Consider the following 13,028-nt stretch of genomic DNA (forward strand, 5'->3'; position numbering starts at 1 on the left):
GAACTGCTTGATTCAGGTCCTTCCACAACATTTCGATTGGATTAAGGTCAGGACTTTGACTTGGCCATTCCAAAACATTAACTTTATGCTTCTTTAACCATTCTTTGGTAGAACAACTTGTGTGCTTAGGGTCGTTGTCTTGCTGCATGACCCACCTTCTCTTGAGATTCAATTCATGGACCGATGTCCTGACATTTTCCTTTAGAATTCGCTGGTATAATTCAGAATTCATTGTTCCATCAATGATGGCAAGCCGTCCTGGCCCAGATGCAGCAAAACAGGCCCAAACCATGATGCTCCCACCACCATGTTTCACAGATGGGATAAGGTTCTTATGCTGGAATGCAGTGTTTTCCTTTCTCCAAACATAACACTTTTCATTTAAACCAAAAAGTTTTATTTTGGTCTCATCCGTCCACAAAACATTTTTCCAATAGCCTTCTGGCTTATCCACGTGATCTTTAGCAAACTGCAGACAAGCATCAATGTTCTTTTTGGAGAGCAGTGGCTTTCTCCTTGCAACCCTGCCATGCACACCATTGTTGTTCAGTGTTTTCCTGATGGTGGACTCATGAACATTTAACATTAGCCAATGTGAGAGAGGCCTTCAGTTGCTTAGAAGTTACCCTGGGGTCCTTTGTGACCTCGCCGACTATTACATGCCTTGCTCTTGGAGTGATCTTTGTTGGTCAACCACTCCTGGGGAGGGTAACAATGGTCTTGAATTTCCTCCATTTGTATACAGTCTGTCTGACTGTGGATTAGTGGAGTCCAAACTCTTTAGAGATGGTTTTGTAACCTTTTCCAACCTGATGAGCATCTCATCTCATTATCTTTAGCCTCTTTATCCTTCTACAGGGTCGCAGGCAAGCTGGAGCCTATCCCAGCTGACTATGGGCGAAAGGTGGGGTACACCCTGGACAAGTCGCCAGGTCATCACAGGGCTGACACATAGACACAGACAACCATTCACACTCACACCTACGGTCAATTTAGAGTCACCAGTTAACCTAACCTGCATGTCTTTGGACTGTGGGGGAAACTGGAGCACCCGGAGGAAACCCACGCGGACACGGGGAGAACATGCAAAGTCCACACAGAAAGGCCCTCGCCGGCCCCGGGGCTCGAACCCAGGACCTTCTTACTGTGAGGCGACAGCGCTAACCACTACACCACCGTGCCGCCCTGATGAGCATCAACAACGCTTTTTCTGAGGTCCTCAGAAATCACCTTTGTTTGTGCCATGATACACTTCCACAAACATGTGTTGTGAAGATCAGACTTTGATAGATCCCTGTTCTTTAAATAAAACAGGGTGCCTACTCACACCTGATTTGTCATCCCATTGATTTGAAAACACCGGACTCAAATTTCACCTTCAAATTAACTGCTAATCCTAGAGGTTCACATACTTTTGCCACTCACAGATGTGTAATATTGGCTCATTTTCCTCAATAAATAAATAACGAAGTATAATATTTTTGTCTCATTTGCTTAACTGTGTTCTCTTTATCTACTTTTAGGACTTGTGTGAAAATCTGATGATGTTTTCGGTCATATTTATGCAGATATAATTTATATATTTTAATTCTTTGATTTCCAGTTCATGAGGATTTTTTTTTTTTTGCCAATAGCTAAAGCCACGAGGAGTAATCTACTATTTTTCTTGTTCAAGTTGGTTGTTGATTCATCTCCTAATAGGCAGAGGGAGGGATATAGTGGGATGTAGCCTCAGAAGAGAGACAATAACACTGATGTTTTTCCAAAATTGTTTAATTGGTGTGCAGTTCCAGATAGCTTGAATATAGGTCTTGGGATTATTTTGGGTACAGTGTAGACAGGTTTTTGATGAAAGTCCCATTTTGAATTTTTTTTTTTTGCCCTGAATTTTGTGAATTCTGTGGAGTATCTTGTACTGTATGATTCCTCCCACAGTTCAAAGACCTGTAAATTAGGTAAAAATACCCAACCACTGGAGTTACACAAGCCAGTGCTTAATTAGTGTTGGTCCCAAACCCGCATAGATTGGGGAGGGTTGCGTCAGGAAGGGCATCCAGTGTAAAGACCTATGCCAAGTCAAATATGCAGATCATAAATTGTGAAGGATTTGTGACCCCTACCAGGAGCAGCCAAAAGATGATGATCTTGTACTGTACGAGTTGTTGGTTGCCATTTTTAGTCATGAAATGTATGCTTTTGCTAATTTGGTTCCTGAAGTCATTTTGATGCTGCTTCTTATCCAAAGGAACTTTTTAATTGAGAAATTTGGCAAATCCCAACAATGACAGTTTGGGATTTGAATTTTCAACCTTCTGATCAGCAGCCCAGTACCTTAACCACTGAGCTACTACTGCCATAAAATTAGTTATTACACAAACTAAGGAACATCTGGGATGGCTAAATATGGAGGAATCATCATAATGATTATTGATCTTTTATGGGGGTGGCATGATGGTGTAGTGTTTACCACTGTCGCCTCACAGCAAGAAGGTCCTGGGTTTGAGTCCAGTGGCCGGCGAAGGCCTTTCTGTGTGGATTTTGCATGTTCTCCCCATGTCTGCGTGGGTTTCCTCTGGGTGCTCCGGTTTCCCCCACAGTCCAAAGACATGCAGGTTAGGTTAATTGGTGGCTCTAAATTGACCGTAGGTGTGAATGTGAGTGTGAATGGTTGTTTGTCTCTGTGTCAGCCGTGCGATGACCTGGCGACTTGTCCAGGGTGTATCCCGTTTCTCGCCCATAGTCAGCTGGGATAGGCTCCAGCTTGCCTGTGACCCTGTAGAACAGGATAAAGTGGCTAGAGATAATGGATGATCTTTTATGAAAGTCATTGCGGAAAACAATATTTGACGCATGTAAGTGGCTGCATTGGTGCTATAGCCACCCTTAAATAACCATTTGCAGCTGCCATAAAATATAACCAGGAGGTGTGAAAAATAAAATACCCCTTCCTAGCTATGCCTATATATGCTACATTGGACCTGCCTGATCCATCCTGATGCCCTACTTTTGGCTAGAGTTCTCATCACATCGCTCCTGTGGAGGATGGCCCCGTATGGACAGCTGAAAGATACCCTTAGATGATGACTCTGGACACTTATTTTTGCTATGACACATTAGGACTACAATTACCATGATAAAACTGCAGTTGTCATGAACAGTTTTTTACTCAAGTCTCCATCAATGAACAGCTGATAACTTGAACAAAATAGACTTCATGCTAAAACTATAATGAATTTCCTGGTTACACAATTGTACTTTGTGATTATATACAGTTAGGTCCATAAATATTTGGACAGAGACAACATTTTTCTAATTTTGGTTCTGTACATTACCACAATGAATTTTGAACAAAACAATTCAGATGCAGTTGAAGTTCAGACTTTCAGCTTTAATTCAGTGAGTTGAACAAAATGATTGCATAAAAATGTGAGGAACTAAAGCATTTTTTTAAACACAATCCCTTCATTTCAGGGGCTCAAAAGTAATTGGACAAATTAAATAATTGTAAATAAAGTGTTCATTTCTAATACTTGGTTGAAAACCCTTTGTTGGCAATGACTGCCTGAAGTCTTGAACTCATGGACATCACCAGACGCTGTGTTTCCTCCTTTTTAATGCTCTGCCAGGCCTTTATTGCAGCGGTTTTCAGTTGCTGTTTGTTTGTGGGTCTTTCTGTCTGAAGTTTAGTCTTTAACAAGTGAAATGCATGCTCAATTGAGTTGAGATCAGGTGACTGACTTGGCCATTCAAGAATATTCCACTTCTTTGCTTTAATAAACTCCTGGGTTGCTTTGGCTTTATGTTTTGGGTCATTGTCCATCTGTATTATGAAACGCCGACCAATCAGTTTGGCTGCATTTGACTGGATTTGAGCACACAGTACGTCTCTGAATACCTCAGAATTCATCCGGCTGCTTCTGTCCTGTCACACATCATCAATAAACACTAGTGACCCAGTGCCACTGGCAGCCATGCATGCCCAAGCCATCACACTGTCTCCGCCGTGTTTTACAGATGACGCGGTATGCTTTGGATCATGAGCTGTACCATGCCTTCGCCATACTTTTTTCTTTCCATCATTCTGGTCGAGGTTGATCTTGGTTTCATCTGTCCAAAGAATGTTCTTCCAGAACTGTGCTGGCTTTTTTTTTTTTTTAGATGTTTTTTAGCAAAGTCCAATCTAGCCTTTTTATTCTTGAGGCTTATGAGTGGCTTGCACCGTGCAGTGAACCCTCTGTATTTACTTTCATACAGTCTTCTCTTTATGGTAGATTTGGATATTGATACGCCTACCTCCTTGAGAGTGTTGTTCACTTGGTTGGCTGTTGTGAAGGGGTTTCTCTTCACCATGGAAATTATTCTGCGATCATCCACCACTGTTGTCTTTTGTGGGCATCCAGGTCTTTTTGCATTGATGAGTTCACCAGTGCTTTCGTTCTTTCTTTCTCAGGATGTACCAAACTGTAGATTTTGCCACTCTTAATATTGTAGCAATTTCTCGGATGTTTTTTTTTTCTGTTTTCGCAGCTTAAGGATGGCTTGTTTCACCTGCATGGAGAGCTCCTTTGACCGCATGTTTTCTTCACAGCAAAATCTTCCAAATGCAAGCACCACACCTCAGATCAACTCCAGGCCTTTTATCTGCTTAATTGAGAATGACATAACGAAGGAATTACCCACACCTGCCCATGAAATAGCCTTTGAGTCAACTGTCCAATTGCTTTTGGTCAGTGGCTTAGCCAGGATTTTTTACATGGGGTGGCCAAAGGGGGGCCAAGGATATACAAGGGGTGGCCATGCTGTGACTAAATAAAGGGGGGGGGGTTCCGAGGGTCCTCCCCCGGGAAATTTTGAATTAGCTAGATTTGATTTCCTGTATTCTGATGTATCTGGTGCCTAACTCATGAACAAAACCCATGTGAGCCAAAAGGTCAGAAATGAATGTATTAATTTATTTATGTAACATAAAGCACCTGCAAAACAAAGAAACCATCCAAGTTGTTTACTCTAGTTAAGCATCAGGATTTTAGCGATCACTACTAAAATGCAAAATTAAAAACTAAAAGATCACCTGTCCCAGGCACCTGGGAAGTAGTAAGGATATTAGTCAGGCTTGAATGAAGAGTGCTTTGCTCAGGAAAAGGAAAATACTTGTATACTTATACATACAACATATGTAAACACTTACAACATGTTGTGATATTGTCCATTGTAAGTACTGTACAAACTAAATGTGTTGAGTTACAAAATGTGTTTGTGTGTGTGTGTGTGAGTGAAAGTGTTACACTGATGTAACACATGACAGATGAGGTGTAGTGCATGAGTGGTGTGTGTGAGAGAGAGAGAGAGAGAGAGAGAGAGGGGGGAAGTATGTGCACTGCATGTAGATATAGATGAGCTGTAGTATACGAAGTGTGTGTGTGTGTGTGTGTGTGTGTGTGTGTGTGTGTGTGTGTGTGTGTGAAGATATGTTACATGTAAATACAAAAATGAAGTGTATAAGGTGTGTGTGTGAGTGAGAGTGTGTATGTTCAGAGTGCATGAGTGTTGTGTGTGTTATATGTGAATATAGAAATGTAGTGCATGAGTGGTGTGTGGGTGTGTGTGTGTGTTCAGAGTGCATGAGTGGTGTGTGTGTGTGTGTTGAGAGAATGCATAAGTGTTGTGTATGTATGAGTGTGACAATTATTAAGCAATGTGTACTCCCACCAGTAACACATCATCTCTATATTTTCATGTAACAAACATTAACTTTAAAAGTTGTATTCTGCGGTTAGAGTGAGCAAAGTGATTCACAGACAGCTAACTTGCCGACGTAATTTTCTCTTTTGAGTCATACAATCAAAAACCACCGACGTTTTGCTTTCTATCTATCTAGTATCTATCTATGTGTGCACACAGCACAAATCCCACTGTAGCCGGATATCATAAAGACGCATATTTATCTATACGGTTGCATTTACATGTAAACAAAGGTTTCAGTCACTGAAAATGGATACTTTCGAAAACCCCGGGCAAAGTGGAGATTTCTGGAAACTCAGGAGATTTCTGGAACTCTGAATTGTCTGAGGACAGAATTGTAACTGTATGTCTACAAAGTGAGAAAACTTGGAGAGTATAAGAGATGAATAACTTGCATCCCAAATTAATCGCACGTTCACGTAGTTCGTAGGTTGTTGTGTTGTCGGACTAGAGCATGACTATCTGATACCACTGCTGCTTGAACGCACGAAATGTTTGTGCTACGGTAATATGCATCCCCGCAGAAACCAAATAGGCGGAACAAAAATCCAGCGGGCGGAACTAACATTTCGTGGGACATATCGGTTTTATAAATTTTAGTGTCCGGCCCTGGGGTGGCCAGGGCAGGGCCAAGGCGTGCCCTGGGGTGGCCACGCCTTAGCTCCGCCCCTGCTTTTGGTCCCTTTAAAAACAGGGTGGCACATGTTAAGGAGCTGAAACTCCTGAACCCTTCATCCAATTTTAATGTGGATACCCTCAAATGAAAGCTGAAAGTCTGGACTTTATGTCCATGTCCATTATATAACTATAACTTGAATATGTTTCAGTAAACAGGTAAAAAAAAAAAATTTGTGTCAGTGTCCAAATATATATGGACCTAACTGTAGGTCACAGTTATAGAAGCAAGTAATTTATAATTGTGCTATCTGTTATTACCCAGATGAGGATGGGTTCCCTTTTGAGTCTGGGTCCTCTCAAGGTTTCTTCCTCATGTCATCTGAGGGAGTTTTTCCTTACCACCGTCACAGGCTTGTTTATTAGGGATAAAATAATCATTTTATCATATGCTTAAAGTCTTTAATTTTCTGTAAAGCAGCTTTACAACAATGTCTATATACAAATAAATTGACTTGACTGTACTACACCTGTGTCAATGAACTGTAAATTTGTAAGTTGTCAAGGCCCTCCCCAATGTCTTTCTGTCTCTCACTCGCCCCTTTTTGTTCCATCTATGAGCCTGAACGACTGGTTATAACAGAGGCAGAATTGACATCTGTGTCAAAGAGACAGGTGGCACGGCAGGAAAGGAATGTGACGTTCTTGACCTTGACATTTCACTTTCCAAGATGAGCATGAATGCAAACGTCTCGGCGTCTAAGTTCCACAAGTTTCTCTGCCTCAAATTGCTTATTTCTTCACTTTCTCCTCCAAAATAATTTTCATCACACAAATCTGTTGCTTTGCTCCAGTCTCTCCACTCCTCTGTTCCTTCTTTTCTCTCTCTCTCTCGCGCTCTCTCTCTTGTTTTTTGAGAGCAGTTTTCTGTGATGCTTTTTTCCAGAAAAATCAGCCCGATTTGTGCACTAAAGGACGTAAACATGCTACAATTATTGACACCTTTACGATCTTTTGGCCATTTGCAAAAGTAGAAAAGACTTTCAGTACGTAAATTGTGCATGAATAGTTACTCAAACTTCCACTTGAAAAAAAACCGAATTGATTCACGATTACTTAGCATATTAGATCACGTGACACTTCCACAATTATCGACACCAAGTTTTTCTTTAAAATTTGTTTTACATAGACATATTTAGTGCAAAATATCTTTTATATAAATATATCAATGTCGGTGCTTATGTAAATGAGGAAGTAATTCTAACATTTGTAAACAAATGAACTGATAATGTTCAACCTGTCAGAAAATCTTTTTGTTCTACTTTCTACCCACTTTATAAGTATTTTCGTAGATCACATTTTGTTAATCATTCATCGTTGTTTGTATTAATTTCTAGTTTTGTAGTTTACCGATAAATGTCAACAGGCAATTGACATTGTAACCACATGAAAATCCAGGTCAAAAGTCGATTTTTTTTTTTTAATTGAGATTTTAAATTTATATCTAAAAATATAAAATGTCTACTGATATTGTAATATGTGGTAGATATTTACAACAAACTGCAAAAAAAATATATTTTCTGAATGTAATAGAAAAATCTGAATATTTCAAGCATGTAATTTTTTTATATGCTAGGAATTTAATTCTGGTCTAATTCCATTTATTGCAATAGGATTCCAAATACTCTGTAAGCATTCCATTCTGTTATGAATCAGAAAAAAATATGTAACAGTTGTAAATGTCACTTAATTCCACAGGGTGTCCATAATGGTGGACACCAGTGAACGTGATCACTATTAGCGAAACATCACGTGACTTCTCAAACGTGCGTTTAGATACAAAATGGCGACTGTGAAAGGAAAGAGTAAGAAACAAAGTAGGTTTCGACAAGGATATCATGAAATATTGGTGAATTTGATAAGGAAAAACATGTCCATGAGCTTTCCACCATGCTTACCTACGATGATAACATCCAAGTTTTCCTCAAATTGCTGATTGTGCTAAAAAAAAAATTCCATCTCCGGTAACGAGCTGTGTCATCAGACGACAAGATCAGAGGGCAAGGGGCTCTTCCAGTTGATTAATTAACCAATAATAATTGCTGTAACTGAAACTCACCTTTTGTAAAATAGTTTTTTACTGGTAAATCTGAAAAGGTGTCAATAATTATGGACTGTTGATAATTGTAGCTGCTGCATACAAGTCAACCTATACGGAATGTCCGTATTTTATACGGATTTGATTCAATAAACATAGTATACGGGCGTATAAATAAAGTTATATGGATTCTTTAAAAAAAACTTCAATATTTATTTAGAGCTATAATCAGTTCCCACGATGATAAAAGGGCGCATAACATTTACAAACGTACTGTACACCACAGGACAGCCAGTAAAGAGTCTTATGAAATCGCGCGTTATCTTGTGGTAGCAAGACTTCGTTCCACTTTTGATCATGCGCACACCGCATTGTGAGAATCCCGCCAACCGGGAAGTCATAGACATATAAACATAGACGCCGCCTTCTGCGTAGAATCATACGTCATCCTCGCCGCCATATTGGATGTGGCAAAGTGGAGATTCTTCAACCGTCTCTGGTGTAGCGTCTAGACAGTAGCCGAGAATAAAAATGCCTCATTCATGTGCTACGTTTAACTGTACCAACAGGTTTACCGTCCAAACGAGATCACATGGGATTACCTTTCACAGGTGAGACTGGAAAACTACTCGTCATTGTATTTGGTCATTATAACGTTATTTTACGAACAGATTTTTCTGACTTTGTGGCTAATATGAAGTCTCGCGCATAATAGCCGCTCGGTGAAACCTGTCTCCAAACAACGAAGTATTTCCTTTGTAACTACGCTGATAGGGCGGCACGGTGGTGTAGTGGTTAGCGCTGTCGCCTCACAGCAAGAAGGTCCTGGGTTCGAGCCCCGGGGCCGGCGAGGGCCTTTCTGTGTGGAGTTTGCATGTTCTTCGCGTGGGTTTCCCCCACAGTCCAAAGACATGCAGGTTAGGTTAACTGGTGACTCTGAATTGACCGTAGGTGTGAATGGTTGTCTGTGTCTATGTGTCAGCCCTGTGATGACCTGGCGACTTGTCCAGGGTGTACCCCGCCTTTCGCCCGTAGTCAGCTGGGATAGGCTCCAGCTTGCCTGCGACCCTGTAGAACAGGACAAAGCGGCTAGAGATAATGAGATGAGATGAGACTATGCTGATAACACTTTGTGTTTTTGTCAAACATTGGAGCTTTGTATTCATTCTGAAGGTTTATTGTTATTAATATTGAATAAAAAGTAACTGGGATACATCACTGTTAATTATCATTCAAATTTTAGGTAAATTATTTTAATTTGCATCTTATACGGATTTTATAAGGGAAATACGGATTTTGGAGGTTGGTTATACAGGTTTGATTGACCAAAGGTTGACGTATGCTGCTGCTATCTATCTATAATTTTTTGAGGCTGTTAACTTCACTTAAAACATGTATTATTTAACAGAAGTGATTACATGTTGGATATGATGCTCAGAAAACTTTGCTTGTGTTTGAAGAGTGGTATAAATGTGCACGGTTAACAAAAGCTCCTCAACACTTGGTTCACCTGCTGTTGTTTTTCAAGCAACATTGGTATGCTTCTGAAGCGGAGATACATCACTCTAGATGCCAACACTCCGTTGTGCCACATCACGCCTCTGGTTGAGGAACGTCGGCTCGTACTAGTGTAAAATCATACACCAGTGCAACTTCATGCCAGCTTTTAGTTTGCTATAAATCACTAAAGCCAGAATATTGAGGTGCCTTATTTGTCAGTATTACGGAATATCTGTATAAAAAGGGTTTCTTTCTTGCACGCGTGTGCTTTCTGAGAGCACAGTTTGGTTAACTACACAGAATAACAGGAAAAAGTACACACTTGAGTGGATTCCTTATTGAATGAGTGTTTTGATTACTTTACAGTCACAAGATTCAGAGGAGCATGCTCTTGTCACAGTGCAAGTTAAAGAGGAAGGTCAGGAGCCACACAATGGTGAGTCACATTTAATTTCTTGTTCTACACGTTCAATAATGGAGCAGACCATGACATTTCTAATACTTTTTTTTTTCTTTCAAAGATGATGACGACGATGAAACAGTTGCTGTGGTTCATGATTCTCCAGATGAGGAAGTCCTAGAGCTCTTGTCACATAAAGTCTCATCAGATACAGCCTCTGCAAATGATGATCTCCATACACAAACACTTGCAGACACACACTCCCCAAGCCTTCCCCAACACATACTTGCAGACACACATTCACACACTGAGGAGTCACAACACTCCAGTGTGGACCTAACGGCCTCTGATGAACCTCCCTGTTCTTTTAACACACAGGGTAATGTGCACTCACTGTCTGATACACACACTGATGCTACCAGTCATAGCTGCCCATTTCCAGATAAGCTGTGTATGAAGAGAGAGCCTATGCTGTCTGATCTGAATCTTACTTTGGACTGGAGCACACACCCAGTGCATAACACAATGTCTCATACTCATGCTTCCTCGACTGGAAATGGCACAAGGACACTTACTGCCCACAGTTCCCCTCTCTATACTGCACAGCACTTGCTTGGACTGGGTAATGTGCCTGGGCTGGGGTTGTTTGGAGGACGTGGTTCTTTGCAAGGGGGTGGAGTTGGTAAGAGGCATTTTATCTGCTCCATCTGCGGCAAGAACTTCACCACAGCACAGAGCTTAGACACACACATGCGCATACACACAGGTGAGCGTCCATACCGCTGTGAACAGTGTGGCAAGCGCTTTACTCAGTCTGGCCACCTTACAGCACACCAGACCGTTCACACTGGAGAAAGACCATATGAGTGCACGCACTGTGGCAAACGCTTTGCAGGCAAGCAGTACCTGCGAATACACACCAAGAAACACCATCCTGAGTAACAAGATTTCAAGACACCCCAGGAAATACACACTAATGTGCATAGATATGTATTAATCCATGACACACTACAGTGAATAACAGACATGTACTTTCCCATACGTATGTGCAGTGCAGAGGACATTGAAATGTGCTAATACACATGAATGAAATAAGTGTTTGGAATTCAAACTAAAAATGCTGCACAATCTAAAACACAGATGTATTCTGGACTTGGTTTAATAGCAAGGTTTAGTCACAAAGACTAAATGTAAATTGAAATTAAAGGGCAATTCCACACAAAATATTTCATTTAAAGTGATTTTTAGCCTAGAAGGCCTTTAGTAGGAATATAGCAAAGAATATGAGCTACTGGTGAAATAGCCTCGTGAGCCAAATTCATCAAATTCATGAGTGCCACCGTAACATATTCAAGACATTTTCATTATTGTGGAACTCAACATGGTTGTGTACACCACTGACACCAGAAGTAAAGCAGAAGGAAAGCAACGGACTGACTTTTTTTTTTTTAAACCTGGATTACTTTGAAGTGCTGCTGTTTTTCCTTAGAGGAGAGATAAATTTGATCTTATGCATTTAACTTTGAATGGCAGAATAACATTACTGAAGCAGAGCTGTGTAAAACATAACATGCATAATTTTTTGCTAAACCAATTTTTTGTTGGGTCCTTTGTTATTTTACTTACAATGGGTATAAGAAGCTGAGCCACACAATAAATACACAATTGCATGTTGGCTTTCACATTGATTTACAGACTGTCAATACTGTTAGAGCTCAGGGAGGTTTATGTAGCTCAGTAAATTACTGCTAGCCAGTTTGCAGTAACAGTCATTATATTCTCTTGATGAAACAATATATGTCTTGCAGTTATATCCATTTAAGGTTTGGAAGCTTTGGTAGCCTGATCCTGCAGCAGTCAGTGTCTTTATCTGACCTGTAGTGTAGTTAAGCAGATACAAACACGTATGTGTAAAAAATTCATTAGTTTTTAAACAAATTTATTTGTTCTTTGTTGTTCTTTAATACAGTGTATATTGCATTTAAGGCCTGGGTTATACTTTTTATTTATACAGGTGACTCTGCATGTATTATGCTTATGCACATCTGGGGGAATTAAAAGTGACATCCACTAAATGGAACATCAAAGGCAAAACTGTCTCTGTCCATCAGATGTCAATGCTGACCAATAAAATGTTAAGCGATTTCATGTTTTTGTGCAGCTGCTTAGATATTTTAAGCACAGATTAGCTCTGTTGGTTTCTCTTCAATAGGTTCCACCTCCATCAATATATTTACTAAAGCATTGGTTCTCAAACTTTTTTGCAGCCCTTTAACTAATATTAAGTTCCCACCCAGACCCTCTAAGCACAGGTATATTTTACAAACCAACTGAAATATTAATCTCATTATTCAAATGTGTATAATATTTTGAAATGACATTGAATTATAGGCCTTCTTGGTTTTGAGTTATTGAGGTTGGGATTAAACTCATTCACCTCAAGTGACCGAACACTAAAAACATCAGGAATAAAATAAATCTAACAACTTTGCTAAGGTTGTGATTCCCCACTTTGCAAACCATAGATTAAATAGGATACAGAAGATTGCTGCTGCATAATGGCAAATAGTTTGGTCCATAGGCGGCACGGTGGTGTAGTGGTTAGCGCTGTCGCCTCACAACAAGAAGGTCCTGGGTTCGAGCCCCGGGGCCGGCGAGGGCCTTTCTGTGCGG

General features: G+C 40.3%; 1 protein-coding gene across 1 annotated transcript in view; it reads left to right on the forward strand.

Moving 5' to 3' along the window:
• Positions 1-12,499, forward strand: part of si:dkey-7l6.3 (zinc finger protein 235) — a 92,303-nt gene extending 79,804 nt beyond the window's left edge. The window contains exons 2-3 of the mRNA XM_060905959.1: positions 10,322-10,391; positions 10,477-12,499. Of these exons, the coding sequence (XP_060761942.1) occupies positions 10,322-10,391; positions 10,477-11,297 (891 nt within the window). The 3' untranslated portion in view covers positions 11,298-12,499. The remainder of the gene's footprint in view (positions 1-10,321; positions 10,392-10,476) is intronic.
• Positions 12,500-13,028: the final 529 nt, after the last annotated feature.

The sequence above is a fragment of the Neoarius graeffei genome, chromosome 23, assembly GCF_027579695.1.
Source record: "Neoarius graeffei isolate fNeoGra1 chromosome 23, fNeoGra1.pri, whole genome shotgun sequence".
NCBI lineage: Eukaryota > Metazoa > Chordata > Actinopteri > Siluriformes > Ariidae > Neoarius > Neoarius graeffei.